This window comes from Stigmatopora nigra, chromosome 15 (genome assembly GCF_051989575.1).
Source record: "Stigmatopora nigra isolate UIUO_SnigA chromosome 15, RoL_Snig_1.1, whole genome shotgun sequence".
Lineage (NCBI taxonomy): Eukaryota > Metazoa > Chordata > Actinopteri > Syngnathiformes > Syngnathidae > Stigmatopora > Stigmatopora nigra.
The window spans coordinates 4,916,822-4,940,811 of record NC_135522.1 but is presented as its reverse complement, the minus strand read 5'-3'; the positions used below and the strand labels follow the sequence as shown (position 1 = coordinate 4,940,811).

Here is a 23,990-nt window from a genome sequence, read left to right as displayed (position 1 = left end):
TTGGAGCCGAACATTTGGCGGTTTGGCCGAAAGACGAGCGTTTGAGCTCGCTAGCGCTGCTGTTACGTGTCTATTCCGACGACCGGTCGTGCAACGATTGAAAATTTCCATGAGTGCAAAGTGATCGTAATACAAAACTCAAGATATCCTATATGGGAAATGAACTAATATGATGACAATGGTGATGTAAAAAAACAAATAAAGCAATCCTAACGGATCTGCTTGTCATTACAACAACAAAATGGCTGTTGATCATTATTGTAATAGAATGCATAGAAATGGACTTGATTGTTCCTACTGGAAAGATGAGACATTTGCTGATTTGACTTAAAAACAAAGACTGGACGTTTGCAATTTAAAGCAACCATTTATTGAAAAGATGCTCCCCATCTGTTAGGACATGGAAACTAGGCCTCGGTAGGGGGCGCTGCTTCCACCTAGAGACATCGCCTTTCTATCAAAATATACATACAAGCTCCATACAAGGCTTAACAAATGGTTTTACTGCACAACTCCCTGAAATAAGGCACATGTGAATTTATGAAGTACTTTTCTGTAATGCCTTTTTAAAATAGTGACTTTTAAAAAATGACATGCTCATTTCAAAAATGTAAATGATGACTTATGACTGGTGTTTTATTGAGAAAAGATTTTAACAGTTCCCCCCTTTTGGTGGCATTTATTATATGAAGATCCCTTTTTGCAAATGTATTCAATCATTGAGGGCGCTAGATGATCAAATCAGTTTGACAATGTTGGACAATATCATTTTAGATTTTCTTTCGTAACAGATATTAAAATAACGGATAAAATGCCATCGAGATGAATGATTCGATAAGTGTTGTAAAAATCCATTTGTTAAGCACAATACGTATGCGAAACCCGGCGAAGGAATATATTAATATCAAAATCATACACATGCTTACGTACTAATAACTTAGGTTACGAAAGATAAATTGTAGAAAAAAAACATCTACATATATATATATATATATATATAGTACGATCTCTGGTGGGAGGTTAGCCCCGCCCCCTCCTGGCCTGCGCCTCTCGCGCCAGGATCTGATTGGCCCTGGAGATGAGCACACAAACGCAGGACGAGTCGATACGGATCCACCTCCAGCCCATCAGGTTGTTGGCGTCCTTGGTGAGGGCCCGTACGTACGACTTCTTGGCCTTGCACTCGCTCACCCATTGTTTCTTGTCCACGCCGAGGCATCCGGCGCCCGCCACCCCGGCGCCCTGCGACCCCGCCGGCGCCCCCCGGCCCGTCTGTTGCTCGGCCTGGCGGCAGCGGGTCTCGTAAAAGTACTGCTTGAGCGGCCCCGTCTGCGTCTGGATGTTCTGGAGGACGGTGACCGTCTGGCCGCGAGAGTCCACCGCCGCCGTCTTGTCCGTCACCCACACGCTCTCGGCCTCGCACACCGACCTTTCGCCGCGCCGTCGGTCCATCAGATGCGAGCGCTTGTCCCTGCGCAGTGGGCGACCCACGTCCGACGCGTTGACCCAGGCCAGGCTCCGGTCCCCGTGACCCTCTTCGCCGTCGTCGTCCAGCATGAGCAGGAGGGGCGGGTGCTCGGGGGGCGACCCCGCCGAGGAAAAGAGGACCCGCGGGTGGACGTCCAGGAACATCTCGTCCCCGTCCGGGAAGTCCAGCTCCCCGGTCAGGTTGACGTTGGGAACGGTGGTCGCCGATCCCCTCGGGGTTCTCGGGCCCGCGGATGCCGGACTCTGGACGATCTGAGTCTCCACCTCGGAGACGGGCGTGGGTTCGTCGCCGTCCACCGGGGCGCGCCAGTCGTTTCCTCGGGAACGAAAGTCGGCGGCGGAGGCCATCCTGGACACGGGCTTGTGAGGGAAGGGCAGGGCCGAGGCGATCACCATGGCAACCAGGGGAAGCCAGTGCATCACTCCCAGGACGTATCAGCTGGGAGAGAGGAAGACAAAAAAAAGGGAGGCGGAGTTACACTCTGGGAAGGCGCTCCATGCCATCGAGCTAAGTGGCTCGGCGGAAATGTCAAAAGGAACTTTTACGGGGGCTTTGGCGGCTTTACGAGCCGCAGCCAGCACGAAGGAGCTTTGGCGCAACTCGTGGAAAAAAACAAAACAAAACAAACGACGAGATCTACTTCCTCCGCACAGAGGCCCATTCTGCCTTAACTCTTTATCTGCCATTGACATCCCCAATGCCTGGTCTCAAAGAAACACACCTCTCCATTTCAAGTCCTCAACATCATTGGGCTTTCAGTCCAACTTCCCAAAGGCCGAAAGCACATTTCCATTTTTTTTAAATAAACCAGATTAGTAGGGATACCTTAAGAAGGCTCCAGACAACACCTTGAACGTCACTTGTCGTTAGCTAACTGTCAAACTGGATACCACGAGTAGGACATAAGTCATATGAGACACGTTCCCTCACACTCATGCGCATTGTTGACAGACTCGTCACAACACCGAGATCTAATCGTGAGTCAAAAAGGGGAACCCCCCCCCCCCCCCACACACACACACACACACACAAAAAGACACAACACACTGACACACTCTACAGTGTTTAAGACACACCCCTCCAACAGATGCCATCCCGGACGTGGAGGACCGGCAACTTTGACGAGAACTGTGCCGCTCCCTCGGACCACCTTTGACACGTGACGTCAAGACGGCGGGCGTGCGTGAGTCAGCGCGGAAACACGTCGGGGTGCCGCCGTGGCTGCCTCGCCGAGAGGTCAACTCGTGGGAAAAACGTTTGAAAAGAAGAAAAGAAGAGCAAGTGGAATGGCAAGGAGAAGGTGTCACCCACCAGTGAGTGGGTGAGGCTCCTCCGAGGTCTCCGAGGGGGAAGGAAGGAAGGAACGTGCCGGGGAGCCGATCTCGTGTGTACAGAAGTTTAGTCGACGCGATGACAGGACGTGAAAGTAAGCCACGCCCTGCTGTTGAAACATCAACTTATAGTGTGCCGACCCCTGATTCCACTCGTGCCGATGCTACTTTTGATTTTGACTGTGTGTGTGTGTGTGTGTGTGGCTTTAAAAGTCAGCTTGCTGTCACTTACAACAAGACCTCCATCAAATTTTCAGCACAGCGGTTGGAGGACCAGCAATTTACGATATCCGATTGTAGTATTTATAGGTTTTTACAATTGAAATTTAACTTAATAAAAACTAACTGGAAGAAAAAATATGACAAATTCATGCTTTTGCTCCTAGATTTTTGACCTGACATGACTTAAACCTTGATAGCCATTGATGACAATTATTTAAACACCATTTCCAACCAATTTGGACTGGCAGCCATTGAACTCAATTGACCTTTTTTTATTGATGTTTTGGCATGGAGGTCCAGATGGAAACCTCCATAAATTAACAATTTCCCTCACCTGACATGCTGTTTGTGTGCATTTAGTGGTGTTAACACGCCCCTCTCACACACACACACACACACACACACAGTGGGGGCAATTACACCTCTGACACAGTGTGTGTGTGTCACACTAAGTGTTTTTTTTTTTTTTTTTCGGTGCACCGTGTTGCTCAACACTTGATGAGCGCACTCCATTTACTCCCGTCACACGCTTGGCTGGTGCACGCCTCAACAAAGACCCTCCGCCGTGCGAGTGTGTGTTAACATGCTTGCAAATGGAGTGTAAACAAACACTGTACTAACCCGCCCCCTCCCCTCCATGTAGGGAGAAGAAAGCACACTGGCTGACCTTTGACCTTAACTTTGTACTCCCATTATGCATTAACGCATTGTATATAAATATATATATATATATATTTTTTTATTTTTTTTTATTTTCTCTTCTAATTGTTGATATTAAATTTCTTTTGAGGGGGGTTGGATAATTTATATATGATATATAAATCATTACATAGTACTACTATGAAAAATAAAATTCATAAATCTGTCTACAAGTAGTAATAGGCCCTTTTCAATTGAATTCAATTGGAACTATGTGACATAATAATAATATTTCAGTCCATCTGTTTTGAAAGGCATTTTCTGATTATTCCGAATATTTTCTGCATTGGATGAAAGTATGTATATCTTCTTGACATATTTATGTGCGTTTTCAATAACAAGCCTGCTGAAATGAAAGCATCCGACGGGAGCACTATGGGATGGGGGGCCCCGTTTATTACAGCCCTCGGCCAGTAAAAAAGCGGGTGTCGGGACCTTCTGATCCCCTTCAAAGCCTGTAAAAGATGCAATGCTGTTGTTGTGAGACCCCAAGCCCCCCAAGCCCATCACCATAATGCTAACGCCTGGTGTGCCATTAGCCGGTTAGCGCGTTAATCCAAAATGACAAAACACCTGACGAGCAACGAGCACCGCTTTCCTCAAGTAATCCAGTCGTCTTTATCTGGAGGCGCCTGGGGGCACTTTGTAAAACAAGCTAGCACAAGGGATGCATAAAAGCTAAGCCCCCGTTTCAAGGCGGGGAAAAATCTTGTGACGCTTTCTGGTATGTTGGAAATGTCAGGTTGCACATTCACTGTGGAAATGTTTGTTTTTATCCTTCTATTTCTATTACTGGCATTAGAGCAGGAAATTGTTAGACTACAGGAATAGGTGTTGATGTCGTCCATAGGCATGATGGGAAATGTAGTTTTCATTTTAGGCCGGGAATTATGAAAGGATGTTATTGTGGTGGTTTCACTTGAAATTGTGTGTACATTATTAGGTTTTTGTAAGTGTTTATATTATATGAAATGGTGTGGCACCTTTTTGAGGCAAATTCCAGCACTTGAACGCGCCGAAATTGGACGCCAAGAATATGTCAAAATAAATGGCTAATCCTAAATTGCTAATCCTTTGCGTGATGACACCAGAGGCACCTTTTCCATGGAAAAAAATGGGGTGGCATTCCAAACTTCACTTAAAATGACAGATGATGTCGTAGAGATCCCACAAAATCCCACATCCCAAAAACATGCCAGGAATTTGGGTGTTCCTTAGAATATGAGGGGAGAACACCCCCCAAAAAGCCACTAACCTCACTCTAGGAAGCTGATAGCACTAGAAATCATAAAAGTGTCATATCATTTATTTAACGGAACACGATGTCGACTTTTAATGACTTTGTTCTTTGCTAAAAGCTGCATAGTGAAATCTAATCATGGTTTAGGACATTAATTAAAAAAACTAGCATGAAATAAAATATGTTTGAAGGTGGAATTCATTGATTAGCTGCCATTGACGGCAATAGATGTCCCAATCGTTTTTTAGCAGTTTTTTTTTTATCGCTGCCATCCCTCCCGGTCAATATGGTTTGGACGGCAACAGAGCTGAACTACGAGTATTGTATTAATTAATATTCATACCGTTGAGTTAAGATCCGGACCCCGCGTCCTTCCAGCTGACACCGCATTGATTCCCAAGTCCTGTCGACCCCAGTCAGTCGCTCAACTGCTTTAAGGGAGGGAAAGTCCAAAAAAACTCTCAAAACACACGCTCGCACATGTTTCTCTTCTGTTAAAAAAGTCCATGACGTCTCATGGCAATAAAAAAACTTTAAAAATCAATCCAAAGTGGTGAAAATGGGTCAAAAGCGGAGAAAAAAAACTAAAACTACAAAAAAGACGCACCCACCAAAAACCCACCAATCTTTCCCCCAAAAGCGAGTTGGAAGGACAAATATCCGGAGGTGCTTATTCAGAGGAAACCAAACATGAAAAAATTTCTCGTTTCAAGTCTGCGCGGTGGCGAGGTGAACACGTTGTTGGGAGAAAAAGCTTGCAAAAAAAGATCCGCAACTCCGCCTGGCTGCAAGCAACGCGCAAAAAGTCAAGTCGGGCGTAGGCAAGCCAGCGCTAGCCTGACAACTGACATCCGGTTTTTGCATTCAAAATAAAAGCATAAATATGAAAGAATAGACATTTCAATCAAGACGTTCGAACTTTACTAACGTCAAATAATACATCCGTTTGGCTCAATTTTTAGGGGCAAACTTGCCCGTCTAGTTAAACAAAAATAGGTCATTTTAAAGGGTTATTTTTGGGGAAAACATGCTGCACGAAAGTGAGCAAGAAAATGAGCGCAGTTATCATGTCAAGCTGCGTTTGCCTTAATTAATCGAGAGCAGGAGGAGACCGCCATTCGCCTTGTAATCGGCTAAACAAAAGTTTGACACACTTTTATCAGTAAACAATTAAACGAAATGGCAGCTGCTATGTTGGCCTACGTCCAGGTGAGTTTATTATATGTATATTTATATATAAATATATTTTTTACAATTTGCTAACCGTGTATACATACTGAAACAACGCCATGAATGTTGTTAATTAACCTCGGCCCTCTGTGATTTTCTTGTTGTTTTGTTTATTTCTTTTTCAAAACCATAAATACTTAACATTTTTTAACCCCTTCAAACGACATTTTTTTTGGTCATTTACAAAACACCCCCGTTAAGAAATCGGCTCATGTAAGCCACAATTAACATTTGGTATAAAAGTTTGGTTACATGAGCCAAAATGTGATGAGCAAGTATTGTGGATGCCAGCTATCATTTTTTAAATATATTTCTAGAGTTATTATTTGTCATTCATGTTTTAAGAAATCAATGACAAATTAATAACATCCTTATAAAAATGAGATTAAATACACGTTGGTAATAAAAAAAATGGTGGGCTAATAGTTTTGTGAGGGTTTACCCCAAATGAACGCTGGGAATAGTTTCCCTTTTTTATGACCATAAAATGGCGTCATTTCAAAGGGGGTGTGTAGACTTTTATATTCACTACAAATCCAGTAGATGCATCCCAGCTTTTTGATACCTTGCCAGCTTTTTGTAGCTTGGGATAAATCCTGGAATTTTGTTTTTCTTTTAGGTATTGGACTTTACTTTTGTGTTCCTGTGTATTTCCTCATAAACTTTTCAAACTGACTTTGATGTTGCCGCCCCTAGCCGGTGACTAATCTCCAACTGGAGGCCAGACTGCTTCATCACAAGGCAACGTCTTTTGGTCTTCGGGGAATATAGCACCGTCAGAGAGACCGATGCGGTCGAAGGAACATGTTTTACTGCCAGCGCGTGCCATCAACTCATTGTGGGGTTCGGTACGTTTTGTCGTCGGCCGGGTAATCGGAGTATGGATATGGTGGCAATAATTTTTGTGTTGTTTCGGCAGAATACGCCAGAAATCCGAAGATCTCGTCCTGCCGTTCAAGTCTTTGCAGTGATCCGTACACAAGCGCTTGTTGCCGTCTTAATGTAAGGTCAACCCTTGTCAAGACTTGCCCTGCGTGCGCTCAAAATGCTCAACACATAGGACCTACACGCAAGCGCTCAAATTTCTTCACTCTAAAAAAGACATTCTTTCAAAATAAGCTTTTTGGGAGAATAACCTTTTCTATGGTTTCTTTTTTCTACATTGTAATAGTTTTTTTATTTCCTCCCAAAAAGTTTTTGTCCCTCAAAAATGAAGCTTTATTTAACTTGACTTTGGTTAAAAGTAGATTGTTTGACATTTATGACTTTTTAATAGAAACTGAAATGTAGAACATTCCTCCAAAACGGGCCATCCAAAAAAAAAAAAATGAAATAAATCAGAGTTAGAAAAAAATTGATCTTTTCCCAATAATAAAAACATAACAAGCTCTTCACCAAAAACTCACATTTGTACAACAACCTCTTTGCATAAATACATGAAATGAAACTTAAAAATGTTTTTCTATCAAAGCATGACAACTTCTACTTTCCTGTTTCTGTCTTTTCTAGCATCTGCATTGACGTTGCCGTGGTCCACAATGGCCGACGCCCAGACGGTTTTCGGGGTCCTCTCCTCAGACAGGTGATCCCTTCACACACATACGCACACACATACACACACACACACACACACACACACATTTTTGCGCTTTTGACCGGTGGGCCTCCCCACCTCGAAACCTTGAATGGCCTCGTTGAAAAGCGCGGCCATAAATTGCGGGATGAGCCGGCGACCTCAACACCCCCCCTTGTGCCCCCCACCCACCCTCCTCTTACCCCGGCTATCTCTTTTCCCCGGGCGTTCAACGAGCGGTGCTTTCCGTCTTTGGTTGTTTCAAGAGATGAAAGGATAAGCAGAAGAATGGGCACAAAAGGCCGGCGGGCTCGTGTTACCGGGACGGCCCTCGGAGAGCGCCCATGAAAGGCTTCGGGGATGGGAGAAGACACGGACACCGCCGGCCCGTCATGAAAGACGCTGGCGCTCGTCACAAGTGCCGCTCGCTAAAACCGCTCAGCTGGACGGACGCTGCGGGAGATTTTCCATTCCCTCGCACTATAAAACCATTTCTCACACGGCAGACGTTCTCGGTCTGAGCGCCGGTTCGGTACCAGTGGCCGCTCCTTAGCCCCGCCGCTAGTTGTCACGGTAACCAAAGTGGTAGAAAGGATAATACGCAAGTGCCTTATCTCAGGGGCGGAATTTGAAGGAGGGCAACAAGGGCACCGGGCCCCGGTGGGAGAGAAGTTCCATAGTTGGAAACTGGAGAAACTGGGCCCCCATATGGTTTTGTTTTTTTACTCTCACATTTTACTTTGGAAGGGGCAAGTTTTTTCAAGGAATGCCAGTAGTATTGCCTTTAAATGTCTTGTGACTAAAAGACCTAAGTTATCAACTTTACCAGTAACTTGTATGATACACCAGTGAATTGGAATAGATGCATTACCATTTCTAAGTTTGCTGCCGGGCCGCTAGACAGTTTCGTGTTCCCCACAAAGTCATACTTTAATTCATTTAATGAGTTGTAAAAGTAAAAATATGGTGAAGTCATTGACAAAGTTGGAACTCATGAAATTGATTGCATTTCGTTAGTCTTAGGGAAGAAGATAACTTTTCATAACACGTATACCCAAATAAATTTCATTTCCATTGCATTTATTTTTCAGGATATTCCCAGGTTGCGCCATCGTTCCGACAACGCCAGTCGTTTATCTGTCAACACCAAGCGGCAAACGAGGTAATTAGCAACAATTTTTCTCTTTTTTCTGCTTTCCTGGAATTTTTGTCTACTTTGAATCCAAGTGTAGCCTTTTGCACAGTCCCTTTTTTTGCTGTTATTTGAGAGGGTTTTCCCCAATTTTAATGAGTATCACCATTTGACAGCGGCACCCCCCCCCCACCCCCCTCTCCAAGGATGCACAGTAGCGCCACTAAAATTAGATTTCCCAGATTCCTGAGCAGAATCTTCACCATTAAGCGCCCACACTGGCATTCTCCTCGGTGTCTCCCTCGCGGCATTCCTCCTCCTCGCCGTTTAATGTCACTCAACTCAAATCCTGCAAAAGCCTCCCGCCATTATTGGCAGCGGCGGCGCCGTCTTTGCCCGGACTCGCCCTGCGTGCTGTTGAAAATTTTACGCCTGGGGGGGGTTATGTCAGAAAGAGTTTGCAGAGTGAAAGTTTCATGCAGGAGTTCAACGTTCTTCTCTTGTTTCGTGGCAGTGTGGCAACTGTCAACGCGTTCAACACTGGTTTTAAAATTAATTGTTTGTTCTCAAAGTCGGGCTCTATAAATTGCGTGGCAAAACCACGGGTGACGACGTAATACTTCACGTCTTAAAAGATTTAAGACAATTTCCTTTTAATTCAATACATTTCCGGACTAAAAGTAAATTGTAGACAAATGAAAATTATAATGACCAATGGAACATATGATGTGATTTAAAAAAAAAAAAAGTGTCTGAACCAATTATTTAAAAAAAATGCACGTATCTTGAACTGAAAATGGGCCTGGACACGAAATAATAATTTAAACATTATGTGGATTTGCACAGGACGCGGCAATCCAGCGAGACACTTCCTGTTTTTCCCCCTTTTGGGATGTGGGGGTGGGATTTGTGTGTTTTTTTTTTTTTTTTTTTGGGACAAACACCATTTTGACCAACCAAAGCAGATTTCCATTCTGTCGTTAAATCCCCCTTAAATACAAACCTGATCCGATTTCCGCCGCTCTCCGTACGTGAACTCTGCACCGGCTTTGGCGCCGACCCGCCCGCCCGGGACCGGGGACCCCGAACCCGAGTCCAGATGTCGCCAACGCAAACACACACACACACACACACACATGCATAGCTCGCGTGACATAATTACACACGTCTACTGTTACTTTTGGGACATCCTCCTTCAATGGAAACTCTAATTGGAAACAAGCTATTATGTCAATTATGCCGTCAGGGCGGCCAAAGTGTGGCAGACGTCAGACATGAATTGCGGCAACCTGGCCGCCGTACCTCCCCGCCGTCCGGAGGGGGTGGGGCATCCTCCCGTCCTCTTCCACGCTGATTTGTTGGCCGCCCTCCACTCCTGACATCCTTTTTTCAATCACGGGACCTTTACCACACACAGGCAAGCAATGCCAAAGTACCGTAAAGCCTCACATGGTTCCAATTTCGGGAGTAATGCGGCGCTCCTTGCAATCTGACCCAATTAGCCCGAGTAGGAAAGCTGGAAATGTCCCAGCGCTAGACACGGTGGCAAAGAGGTAAAGGTTGAAAGGTGAAGCTTACGCCAGCGGCTGGGGACAGTCGGGTGGGGGATGGTGGACGTCTGGCAGTCCAACGCAAACCTGCTCTCTGCTGGGGACAGGTGCAATATCCATACGTGATGGTGAGTCAGTATTATCTCCTGGGGCAGGGTGGTCATCGGAAAAAAATCATCATGCGGAAGCCAGTGGCAGTCGCTGTGTCAACTCTTATTTGTTTTCCTTGTTTTACAGCCCCTCTATCTTTTTTAAATAACATTTTAATATTTATTAATACATTCCTTTTTACTTTACTGTGTACTTTATACTTTTTACTTTAATGATGAGTAATGAGTATGTAAATACTTTAGTCCTATTTTTCTGTTTACGTTTCATATTTACTGTTAACGGATGCACTTTTTTAGGTGTATCGTATCTTGTGCTGACCTGGCCCGTCTGTCAAATTTTTAAAGTCAATGTAGCCCCTGGGCCCAAAAGTTTGCCCACCCCTGGGCTAGCACGTCTGTCCCAGTTCTGTGGTCTAGGGTTCGATCCCAGGTGGCTCCTGACTGTGTGGAATGTGCATATCCCCCCCCAAAGAAAAATATGCATGGTAGTAGGCTGGTAGGAAACCCAAAATGGCAGACACAATTTGCCCTAAGCCTAGGGTATTAATGTACTGCCAATTTATAGTTTCCGAATAAAAGTAGACGGACAGCTTGCGTGTCGCTAGTTAATCATCCACTCGCGAGTCTAACACCTCCCTCTCCCTTTTACATGCCTCGCCACTTCCACACCGGAGGGAAAATGTTACAGGTTGTACACTTTACTCGGCGTACAACGCCCGGCCGGATCCAATTTCGCACGCACACATTGTGTCGGGAAGGCTTGGGCAATTAGCCGCGGATTGATTTTCAGGGCTACAATGGACTCCATGCGGACTGCTATCTCCATCTGTCTCTGTCCCTGTGGGACTGCAACCCCTTTTACATGGCCTGTTAAAGAGGGCATTATCCCACCTTTTTACCAAAATAAAACGCTATTGATACGTAATTGAAGGAAAGGCCCGAATTGACTGAAAGTGAAATTTACAATGCGAGACAAAAAAAAAAAAAAAAATTAACCGTGGCATATCAATACTAAAAACATGAACAGACTTTTCTAACGATTTCAATGTTCTTTCAGAAAAAACACCACATCGAATGTCGCTGGTGTACAGAGTCACACCGCCCCTTAGTGAACAGGAGGCCAAGACCCCCTTTTTCACATCCTAAGAAGCGCCTTCTTTTTCGCATGCATCCTAATGATGGGCATCCAGGAATTGACCTGTGACGTCTAGGAGGTGAGTGGGCACTCGCAGGCATCGCAATGAGGCGGGGGGGGGGGGGGGGGGTGTCAGGGCTCGCTGACGGGACGGGACGGGCTTTATTCCCCAGCCAGCGCCAAGCTGTCGTGGCATATAATCTGCAAATTTTCTCAGATGACGCAAAGACTGTGACTTGGTCTCTCCTGTTCATCTCCCGATGCCTCCGATGCGGACGAGAGACAGCGACGCTCAGCAGGTAAGATTCCGGATTGCACTTCCACTCCAATGGCTTGACTTTTTTATTTTATTTCTTGCATTGGATTGGTTTTGGAAGGTCCCTTTTTCAACTTTTTAAAACAATTTTAGGTAGTTATGTTAAAAGATATTTTTTTTGGTGTTGCATTTGGTAGAAAGTAAGTTCATGGGTATTTCAACTGGTAAAATGTGATGTTTTCAAGAGTTTAGCCATCAGAAAGGTCATTTTTATGTTATTCTTTTTTTAATTTTTGTACTGTTAATCATTTATATACATATGTTAGGGCTGCTAGGGTTTTTAATTAATTTGTTGTATAATACTACTTACATTTTATAATGGAATTTGTCACTTATTTCTTAAAATTATGAAGTATTTTACCCATGAAGTTTTCTACTAGGATTTGATATAGAATCTGAACTTTTCTCATAGTTTGCCTATCAGGATGTAAAGTTGAGATGGCGCAGTAACAATTGACTAGTAGTCAAAGGTTTAGAATTTATTGTGAAGTTTACCTGTTGAAAGTTGCTGTTTACTGAACAGCTTTCATCATTTAAAATTATCCATTGTGCAAGTGATTAAAATTCGCTTAATACCGTTAAAATGTGGACTGAGTGAAGAGTTGCCAAGGCACCTGGTGGCCAAGTGAGGAAATCAAGTCCCGGTAAAGGAAGAAAAGTCAAAGACGCCGTTTAAAAATAGCACATCTTTGCAAGGGTGACGAGAGCAGATGTGATTGACGGACTGCGCTTAAGGAGTTCAAACAACAGATTAATACACGCAGATTATCATCTCGGCACGGGCACGGGGAAGGGAAGGGAAGGGAGGGGAAGACCTTCACGCCCGCGCGTGGAGAAAGCCTGGCACGATACTCGGAATACAAACATTTGGCTTTTTTTCTTATTGTCTTGTCCTTCTATTTGGATTCTTTTTGCCATCATTTAAATTAACTGACCACCACCATTTTTTCCAACTCGAGCGATTATATCGAGTGTTGCCGAGCTGATGTAGTCTAATGTCACCACCCCATTTGATTTACCCATGTAAAGTCCAACAAGGTCATTTTGGTCATCATATTGCCACAATTTTATACAAAGTTATGATTTCTGCTCGATTCAATGTCAACTGGGATTTTTTAGCTCGTTGTTTACACTGGGTCTCCCTTCCAGTGAGACGACAGAGGGGCTTTTGCTGCTTTAGTCGTGGGTTGGAGGGATTGGATTATATGTCCATCCCTTGCAAAACCCACACCAAACAATCAACTGTTGCAAGTAATCCCCGAGGACACACACAGACACTTGAACACACCAAACACTCACACACACACACACACACACACACACACACACACACACACACACACACACACACACACACACGCACGCACACACACACACACACACACACACACACACACACAATACAATCTGTATTCCAATATGTATTCACACAATCCTGATTTGTTGTTCCATTCATGTGTGGAGACGTCGCCTGACATGAACTTGTGACACTTTCACCCAGCTTTCACATTGTAGATTTTCATTGATTACGATTACATCATCAGCCCGCTAGCAAAATGGGAATGAGATTATTTTTGAAGGGGTGCTTCCATACTTGGTCTCCTGACGTTTGTTGCTCTGAGAAAGTTCAAGTTTTCTAGGGTTATAGTCACTAACAGCTCTATGATAGAAAACAAAGATTACACAAATTCCAATCCTAGTTTACCACTGTTTTAGTCAATTAGGTAAAAAATCACGTTCACTAAAGGAGAATGCACTTTTTTTTAAGTAAGTAGAAGGTGAACTTCACAACTATAATAGTTCATCTGATAGAGGGCAAAGTTAACCGTTTTACTTGGTAGAAGATGAAATTTGAAGTCAGTTTACCCGGTACAAGTTTAAATGAATTTTTTGTAAGTTTACATGACTAACCGTCGATATGTGAAGTAGTAGTCGCCAGTGACGTCCTACTCTGACGACACGTTCTTCGGCGGCCCCGACTCGATTACAGTAATCAAAGTGTGGTAGGGGATTAACTTACCCTATCATCGCCCGTTGTCGTGGAAACGGTGGCGATTAACAAGTTGCGTCCTAAGTACGACAGTCGCCGGTCCAGATTGAGATGGTTGTCACGCGTGGTCGTCACGCATATGAGAAGGTCTGCGGAAACCCTGGACGTACATTTTGACCAGTCTTGCAAAAGACCTCTTAACTAGAGTCCCCTTTTTGGTCCATTTGGTAGTATATCTGCCCCAAATACCTGATTCCATGGCAAAAGTTGACTTCCAGTTGAAGCGACTTACCAATGCCAAGCTTGTTCAGGTTCTCGCATCTTTCTTCTGCTATAATGTCGACTTGCGTTTCACTTATTGCGATTGACTTTTCTTTTTGAGGGATTTCCTTTTGGCCCACCTGTTGAATGAAGACAGCCACCTGGGCCATCTCAAGGCCCACATCAAGGATTTACTGTAAAGCGGCTGGTCGGCCAGCCGCTCTGAACCCTCTGACCGCCGTGACTTGTTTTTTTACTAGCCGTGCTAAGCTGTTAACGTGACGCAGGCGGGCCCGCTTCTCCTGTTACTGTCATCCTACCATCGGCATCTGTTTCCTGTGGCCCCGTAAAGTGTAATTAAGTACTTTTCAGGCAAAAAAAAAATCCCAAATAGTCGTGGGCTGAAAGGATTTCAGGGTTCTTCGGAGACGGTCGAGGCCTCACCTTGAAACTACTCGCTGACATTTCCTGGAGCGGCAAATAATCTGCCTGCTGGGGAAACACAGATTTGCTAAACAGGTTGGCGTCTTTAAGCATGTCCTTGTAGTTTAGCATACCTGTCAACCTCGAACCATTTGTGATCTTACCAAATTTTGTTTTCGCCCTTACATATATGTATAAATACATGGAAAATCTTACCACTTTACTTTTTTGTAAAAAATCACGAACAACAAAATGAAAGTAAACATAAACAAGGGAACAGGAAACGGAAATCACATGGTGAAAGTGTTACAAAACGAAATGTTTATCATGATCTTTTTTTTTTAGCCAATCAGAGGCGCCGGTACATATATCACTTGGCAGACATGCGTTTCCGGGAACGATTCTCAAAATCACCGTTTAGCGTACCATTTTCATGTGTACAGCGTACCAATATAAAAATGGGCTTTCAGTTGTACCAATTACGGCGAGAACGTACCAGTTGACAGGTATGGTTTAGCTGTCGAAAACCCCACCCTTCAGTTGCTACCGATTCTCCTTTTTGTTTTCCCATGAAAACTTGGAGAGGAAACAGTGACTATTACATATTGAAAACATTTGTATTTTGCATAAAAAGAATACTTTTTTTCTAAAACGACAAAAATAAGACTCATTGCGTCTTGAAAATGCGCTAACCTAATGCTAACACGTGCTGTAATGTGACGTATTGGTATTTTTTAGCAACAGATTTCATTTAAGATTCAAACTATGTTTTTTTTTTACAGTTAAATGTATTTTATATGTAACTTGTTCAAGGGTTTGTTGTACCCCAAAGAGCATGTAGGGTTAGCATCTTGGTCTCCCACTCTGTTTTTGCTTACTTGATACCACATAGCTTTAACTCACGGACAAATGCGTCTATGAAGAAATGACATAAGGATCGAAAAGAGGATTTGTGAAGACTATGACAGTGGTGCCCCCCTCCGCCCCTCGCCCCCCACCCTCCGCTTTTCCGACTCTGCATCGGACGGAGGATTACATCCCCGTCGTCTAAAGAGACTGGGACGTTCTCCGTCTCGGGACGTGGTGGCGAGGGGGGCTTGGAGGATGAGCGCTTGAGGTGGACAGGTAACGGCGTTTGGTTTTTTTGTTGTTTGTTAGTTTTGTTGTTTTTTTTTGTGTGGCTTCAGTATCTGTTTGGAAAAGCAGTGCTGTGGACTTGGCCAACGGCGCTGCTCTCCAGATGTGTTTACATGAGGTGGTGGGAGTCAGACTGGGGACGAGTTTACAATCAGAGCTTTTGTTGCGTCGGAGGCCGTGAGAATGTCGGGAGGGAAATCTTGGAGCAATCCTGCGTTGAACCGCCGGACCTCAAATATGTCGCGCAATGACCAAATTTGCTTTCAGCTGACAGATATCTGACAGATAAATATCTCATTTGGATTCATTACAAAGATAAGCTGCTTAAATGGAAAACAACACAGTTCTGTGGATGTTTCTAATTTAATTTAGAGTTATCAAACATTTGTCTTCAGGCAGGATGACGAACCAGGCCACGGTCAATCAGTCCAACGCCAACAACCCCAAGGCGGCAGAGGAAAGCCGGCAAGATGACAGCACGGAGAACGGCTACAAAGACGCCGGCCACTGCAGCCGCAACACCCACAACCTCCTGTTGGGGCTCACCGTCATGGGTAGGGTTAATTGCACTCGCTCGCTCGCTCTGTGGAAGAAAGGATGTGATTTAAAACAGGTCCAACAGAGTTTAAAAATGATTGATTACAGGCATAGAGCTTTTAAACCCTTTAATATGTGTGGCGTTTTTTTTTTAAATCTGAAAATGTTGCTGTACCAATTCCAAAAAAGCTCTTTTTGGCCGATTTGCTTAATTTAAAAAGCTGTCTTGACATAGTTAAAAAATTTAATTACTATTTTTCCATTTAGCAAAATAGCATCTAAGGAGAATTTTTTTTTTAAAGTGAGCACAAAAATTGCTAAAATTGAGAATGGAAAATTTAATTACAGATCATTTTGAAATGGAAATAGACATTTTCTCCCTAATATTTCAATATAATTTATTGAGGTAAATTGTCATTGAAAAGTCATTCATAATATGCATAAAGAACAACTGATATTTTCCATAATACAAAAAGTCCAACTGATTAAGAATTGAACATGGCATGGCAGGTGTGCTTATGGGAGCAGTACTGGGAATGCTGCTTCGCTACATGAAGGTGACGGAAAGCTCCGCCCTCACCACCATCTCCTTCCCCGGAGAGATCCTCATGAGGATGCTCAAGATGCTCATCCTGCCCCTCATCATCTCCAGCCTCATCACAGGTGCCTAATATTAATATTGTAGCACCTGCACATACAATTCAGGACCAACGATCCATATTACTATTTTCAGGTCTGGCGGGTCTGGACGCTCGCTCCAGTGGGCGAATGGGCAGCAGGGCCATGATCTATTACATGACCACCACCATCATCGCCGCCATCCTTGGTGTCATCCTGGTGCTCAGCATTCACCCCGGCAATCCCAAGCTCCGTAGTGGCGGCACTGGCTCCGCCCCCTCCGCCTCACCTAAGAGTCAGGAAGTCAGCAGCCTGGATGCCTTCCTCGACCTCATCCGGAATCTCTTCCCTGAAAATTTGGTGCAGTCGTGCTTTCAGCAGGTAGCTTAGAGTTTTAAAGTCCACCGGCGGAGGTCTTGGTTTTTTAGGGAATTAACCGGAGTTTGCCCAAAGGTCCAGACGGTGGCCAAACAAACGGCAGTGGTGGTGGCAAACCAGACGGAACCCATCATCGTTAGCAAGAAGAAACTGGAGTACAAATGGGGCATGAATGTCCTCGGTGAGCTCATTGCAACCACCGCCATGACTGAAATTACATTGGACAACCACGCAATATTTGCATTATCACACTGTATGCCAATGGTCTTTGAACAATTCATATAAATGGGTACATTTTAATATAATCTGTTGTATTTCACCTATAACCAAAAATAATAAATAATCCATGGAATGATAGGCAAAATGAAAATGGCTTTGAGGGATCAGACAAAGCAGGCAAATTCAAAGCATATTTCTGACAAAATTCAAATTCAAAGGCCTTTATTGTCATCATACACTGCTGCATATAACGACATTGGTGACAAGCATATCCTGCAAATTTGACTCTGATCCTTTATTCCTGTATTACCTTGAACACAAACATTCAGGCAAATACTTGAAAATATCTTGGTCTGTTCTCCATTTTCTAAAATGTGCTTTCTTTCCTTGTGTTCAGGCTTGATCGGCTTCTTCATCACCTTTGGCATCTGCATGAGCAGGATGGGCGAACGCGGCAGAGTCATGTGTGAATTCTTCAACATCCTCAATGAGATCATCATGACCATGGTGTCCATGATCATGTGGTAAGTAGCTTCTGTTCCATTTTTTTTTACATTTCACTGCTCAAATGAAATAGGATTATTTTCTCACATTATTCACTCTGACGCCAAAACACGCATCTCTGCTTTGCCTCACCGGCGATATTTTGACACGGCGGACAAAACACACATGGCGCCCGCCGACAGTGACGGAGAAGCCTCACTGTGGGAACCCGGCCTGCGCTTGCGGCACGGATAGCTGGGCGGGGGTGTCGGGTTGAAGGACGTGCGCAGATGGGCTCCTGGACTCTCTGGTATGCACACATGCTGGGGGAGTAGGAACAATGTTGACTTCTTCCCAAGGGGACCACATGGAACATCTTCACCGTGTAAGCACTCTGCGCCGGTGGCAAAAGTCACTTTGCCCCGTGGTGAACTCACCGCTGCCGTCGGCATTGATCGATGTCCAATCCATTTGACGACATCCGTCATTGACCGTCCCAGTTCAGAAAAAATAACCAATTCATCTTTCACAGTCAATGGTGGTAATTGAGTTACAAAATCTCCTAATGCTTACTATTTAAGTCAGTTTTTTTTTTTAAAGCGACATAATTTTGGGGATATAAAACCACACGGGCTTCCTTTTCTGACCTTTGTGACCTTTTGACCTCATACCAGCAGATGTATTCACCTCTTTAATTTCATATTTCAAACATATCTTGCAAGTCTGATAATAATTCCGTTATTCATTCTTGCGTTATCTCGAACACAAACAAACAGTCAGAAATATGTAAGCGGATCCATAACGCGCCTTCTATAGGTTTCGCTAAAGTAACTATCCAATCAAACTCTAGCTTCTGAAATGTCTCGCTAAGCCACGCCCCATTCTTGGAATGCTTTCATACAACAGTGCTAAAAAACAATAAAATGGTGGCTTTTTGTCAGAAAAACACCTAATAAATCTTAACTCATCAAGGCCAGCAAATATCGTAGGACATTGCTCACAGAAGGAATGCAACTCAGTGATCAATTTACCACTGCATTTGTATTTTAGTTTTGGGAAGTGAAACAAAACCCCCCAAAAATGTCCCTGATATGCAGCTGCTGGCCAGAGGAAGCGTTCACGTTCGCATCACTCGCGCTGTCTAAACACATTAGCCGGCCGCCAGCTAAACACAAGACGCTTGTGTATACAAAAAAAAGCGTTTCTTCCATGGAAAACATCGATCAGAGTGCATGAGACATGCTACGGGAAAAACAACCACTACAGCAACTGACCCGCATGGACTACAAAACATGTCTGTGTGCAGGTACTCTCCGGTGGGAATCGCCTCATTGATCGCGGGCAAAATCGCCGCCATCGGGGACTTGGAAGCCATGGCTCGCCAGCTGGGCATGTACATGGTGACGGTCGTCGTGGGCCTGCTCATCCACGGGGGTCTCATCCTACCCGCCATCTTCTTCGGCATCACCCGCAAAAGTCCCTTTACCTTCTACTCGGGAATCTTCCAGGCCTGGATCACCGCTCTGGGAACGGCCAGTAGGTAAGAAATGAGAGTTAAAGCTACGGTGAAAGTACCTCCAGTAGCTCCAAACTGTTATTTTGGCACACGACTTGCCTCCAAATGGGAAATCCTATCAATGTTTCCTCTAATTATATTAAGACCCCAGCTTAGCCCGACCCGGGAATCAAATTCCTCTAATACACGCGGCGGATGGCCAGCTGTCGGGAGGAGGCCGCCGCGCTCCCGCTGGCGTTGGCGCACGATTTTGTCTCCTCGCCAGCCAGCCCCGACGTCACCACCTGTCCACCTAATTTTTTTTTGTGGATTCCTTTAGCGCCGGGACCTTGCCCGTGACTTTCCGTTGCCTGGAGGAGAACCTGAAGATCGACAAACGGGTGACCCGCTTCGTCTTGCCCATCGGGGCCACCATCAACATGGACGGCACGGCGCTCTACGAGGCCGTGGCGGCCATCTTTATCGCCCAGATGAATGACATCACGTTGGATGGGGGGCAGATCGTCACTGTCAGGTCAGTGGGAATCTTCAATCTCATTCTGAAAATAAAATGAAAATACTTTTCTTTTTAAAGTATTATGATTTTTTAAAACTAGGCTAACAAATATTAACCTACATTCAGTAGCTTTATTTGAAAAATTAGAAATAAAATGAATAGATATCGACCTTGGGGATTAACTAAATATTTCATATTAAATGACTTTTTGATAGGAAAACAAAACACATTTTTATAATGAGAGTTATTTTGTGAAGCGGTATATTTTTACGTTATTTTTAGCGTCACCAAATTCCTCGTAATAAAACTACTATACTAGAAAAAAATACTTTTCTGTCTACAGACAAACTAGAAACATATTTCAGCAATTCTCTTCATAGAAACATCACAACTGTCATGGAAAATCCACAGTACGTAAACAATATTGACACCAAAGAAAACTTGGTCAAAATAATCCAAAATCCTTCACAGATGTGACACATTACCACATACTGAAATCCATTTAGAAATACGGTAAATGAAATAATGCACCTTTTTCTGGTTTCCCTAGCAGCATTGTTTGGGTGCTGCTGTGCGTGCGTGCGTATGTGTTTCACATTTGCATATAATCCATTCCCGACGGAGATTTTTGCCTCCCATTGCATTCTCTGTGTGTGCTTTGTTGTCTGTGGTCTGTTAGCCTGGCCTGGTGGAATCAGTTCAATATTGTACTGGGCGCCACATCTGTCTACAGTTTAGTCGCCTTTTTTAGAAGCAACCCCGCTTTGCTATCTGTCGCCCAAGCCCAAATCCTCCAACGTTCTCCAGGAAAATGGCCAGCACGGGTGACAAAATTGCCACCGGTCCACCGGTGGGTGCCGTCTATCACTTATTGCAAACATCCGCCAAGCGACACAGTGCCGACAAATGATCTCAGTGTGTGTGCAAGTATTTGATCGATGGCGGCAAAGCCTAACTTGGAAATACGATATTTTCTCTTGCGGCCGAGGGAGCGTCGTAAATATCCGCATGTGACTGACAGTCTGCCTTCAGATGTTGTTTGTTTGTGAACAAATTGTGGAACAGACACAAAAGGAAGATACTTACTTGTCCTTTTTTTTTTTTTTTGGTGCCAGCATGACGGCCACTCTAGCCAGCGTGGGAGCGGCCAGTATTCCCAGTGCCGGATTGGTCACCATGCTGCTGATTCTGACGGCTGTCGGTCTCCCCACGCAAGATATCAGCCTGCTCATCGCCGTCGACTGGCTTCTGTGAGTCAGGGGTTCGTTGGTGGGATTTCCAATATCAGGTGGGTGAGGGGAGGGGTGGGCTTCAAACGACTTGGGATGATAAAGTATGTCATGACGCCATTTTGGCATTCCACTTCTGTCATCTTTTTGCTGAATCTTACTATTCTCGTACTTGTTAGTGCCAATAAAAGGCATGAGAGTGGTAGAAAAAAACAAGGGTACTATTAGGTTTTTAAAAATAGCTTTATGAGCATTTATGGGTCTTTTAACATGTTTACATGGCTTTGCACAACTAGGGACTCAATGATAGGCTAACTAGCACGTCAATTGAGAGTGAATTTGTTAGTAAAGCAGCTAATAGGGATATATTATTTTGGAAAAGTCAGCGGTTCCGACTGCTTTCTTCTACCACTCAGCGACCGCATGCGCACCTCCATCAACGTGGTGGGCGACTCTTTCGGGGCAGGCATCGTGGACCACTTGTCCAAAGCCGAGCTCCAGGAAATCGACGCTGCCGAAATGCAAATCCTCCCTTCGGAGGAAGAACTGGATTTCATCCCACCGCCGCCCATCCTGACCGAGTTGGACCTGGTGGATCCGCTGAAGCCCCCCGAGCTGCCGCCCCGTTCGCCCCGCCCCCCCAAGCAAAACCACCACGGCCACGTCCTGTCCCAATCCCACTCCATGACCTACTCGCCGTCCCGTTCCGTTCGTTCCCCGTCGCCACGCTCTATCCGTTCGCCCTCCCCGCGTTCCATCTGTTCCCATTCCCACTCCCCTCGGCCTTTCCGCACCCACTCACCTCGACTCCTGTGCAGGACGGAAGCGGGATACTCGGCTCTGCCCAGCCACGACAACCAGGTACGAGTACTCATTTTACTTCTCTCTTATTTCTTACGTTACTTTGGAATGAGAAATCGACCTGTGTTCACAGCTAGTTTGAAAAGACAAAAGCACTTTGCTTTTTCTACAATTGTGGAAAAGAAAATCCTGACCTTAGCAGTGTGATCATAGCCATTTTTTAATGTATATTATGTGATGGTTAACCTTAAGTTGACCTTCTGTTGAGGCAGAAAAGTCAGCACGCAACTATAAGTAGCTCCATTTAGCCTCAGGAATGTTATCGCTGAAGGTAGGTTGTTACTAAGTTTGTAGCAGAAAAAAAGTATGTTATAGTCTGGAAAAACGTCATAGTTTGTTGTGAAGAGAAAAGGAACTCCAATGACCCGTGTATATTCCCGCAGCTCCCCGGCCTTCCACGCTGCCGCCGCGAGCATCTGCACCGAGAAAGTGAAACGGAGGAGGAGGAAGAACGAGAACGCGGGCTCGGCGAGCCCAGCGACGGCGAGGAGAGCGACGACACCGCGTACGACCGGAGGCACGGCATCCTTCCGTGCGACCTACCGTAAAAACAAATGACTTCCAATTTGAATCATGTATGTGAAAATCTAAACACCTCTCATTTTGATGCTAAAGCCATTAAATTAATTTATCTCTCGCCGTGTTTGAGATTTGTCATTTGCAGAAACGTTAGCGGCGTACGAGACTACCAATGGACACGGTAGACCTCCATTTTGTGTCACCTTCATACAAACTGGATCTCCAGTTTCCTCTCCTTAATTAGATTAGATTGGAACTTTATTTCATGCCATATTTGGGAAATGTCATTAGTTGGGAGTAGCAAAACAGACACACAAGACATTGTAGACCTAGCTAAAAAAACTAGAGCCATACACAGTGGTTTTTAGTTTTCTTTTAGCACTTTGCGATTCTTCTTTTGGTGTTTTTCCAATGTTGGCTGACTCTGTTTTATTTTGACTTTTATTCCGATTTTATCTTCAAAACACACCCACCTCCCACTCAACTACTCCGCTTGAATGCCATTCTTTTTTTTCAACGTGGCAGGTCTTAAGTGTGTGTGTGTGTGTGTGTGTGTGTGTGCAATAAAACCTCACCGAGAGTTCTTTTAGAGCCATGTTTTCTTTTACCTTCCGTGGGAGGTTTTGGTGTGCCAAAGGGGGTCACACGTCACAGTTAAAGACAAACAAAAAAAAATCAGAAAGAAATTACTGGACGGACATTAACACACACACACACACACACACACACACACACACACACACACACACACACACCATTGACGAAACAAAGATACACATATCAACACACTTAATCCTCTCAAAGAAGATGGAGGGGTGGGAGATGGAAGGTGGCAGATGGCCAGAAAGACGTCAATCCTTTTCATTCTTCCCAGACAGCATCAGAGCGATGGATGATTGCGTTGCGGTCCTGATGTGTGTTTGTGTGTGTGTGTGTGTGTGTGTGTGTCAAAGGGGAAACTTTGACAATGCTTTGACGCATGTCGTTTAACTTGGGGATGCGCTAATCTTAGCGCTAACACGTCATTGTGACGACAAGTGACTGAAAAATGACGCACAAAGGTCCATTTTTTATTTAGCAATTGTCTGTTTTTAGACAAATGCTTTAACATTGACTTATTGATTGGGATTTTTGGACATAATCTGGAATGACAATTATGTATAATATTGATCCCTGACCTGAACCCAATTGAGATTTCATGGTATGGCCCTCAGAGTCAGGAATGGTGGGTTTTATATGTATCTGGGTCAATTTTGACATATTTGATGTGATGAAAACGTAATTGTGTTACTGCTT

General features: G+C 44.4%; 2 protein-coding genes across 4 annotated transcripts; one reads left to right on the top strand and one right to left on the bottom strand.

Moving 5' to 3' along the window:
- Positions 1–987: 987 nt before the first annotated feature.
- Positions 988–5,748, bottom strand: ntf4 (neurotrophin 4). Of its 3 annotated transcripts, none has more exons than XM_077734364.1 (2): positions 5,325–5,748; positions 988–1,927 (listed from the first exon to the last, which is right to left on the bottom strand). In XM_077734364.1, exon 2 carries the CDS (start codon positions 1,906–1,908, stop codon positions 1,021–1,023), a length of 888 nt encoding a protein of 295 aa, XP_077590490.1. In that variant the 5' UTR covers positions 1,909–1,927; positions 5,325–5,748; the 3' UTR covers positions 988–1,020. The 3 variants fall into 3 exon arrangements, with proteins under 3 accessions (XP_077590490.1, XP_077590492.1, XP_077590491.1); XM_077734366.1 differs by lacking the exon at positions 5,325–5,748 and adding an exon at positions 2,801–2,889; XM_077734365.1 differs by lacking the exon at positions 5,325–5,748 and adding an exon at positions 2,315–2,450.
- A 5,978-nt stretch (positions 5,749–11,726) lies between these two features.
- Positions 11,727–22,812, top strand: slc1a9 (solute carrier family 1 member 9). Its single transcript, XM_077734978.1, has 12 exons — positions 11,727–11,790; positions 11,929–12,010; positions 16,234–16,392; positions 16,886–17,038; positions 17,109–17,374; positions 17,447–17,552; positions 17,988–18,114; positions 19,380–19,613; positions 19,909–20,103; positions 21,201–21,335; positions 21,731–22,175; positions 22,559–22,812. The coding sequence occupies exons 3-12, from the start codon at positions 16,239–16,241 to the stop codon at positions 22,721–22,723; spliced, it is 1,980 nt and encodes a 659-aa protein (XP_077591104.1). The 5' UTR covers positions 11,727–11,790; positions 11,929–12,010; positions 16,234–16,238; the 3' UTR covers positions 22,724–22,812.
- The last annotated feature ends 1,178 nt before the right edge of the window (positions 22,813–23,990 follow it).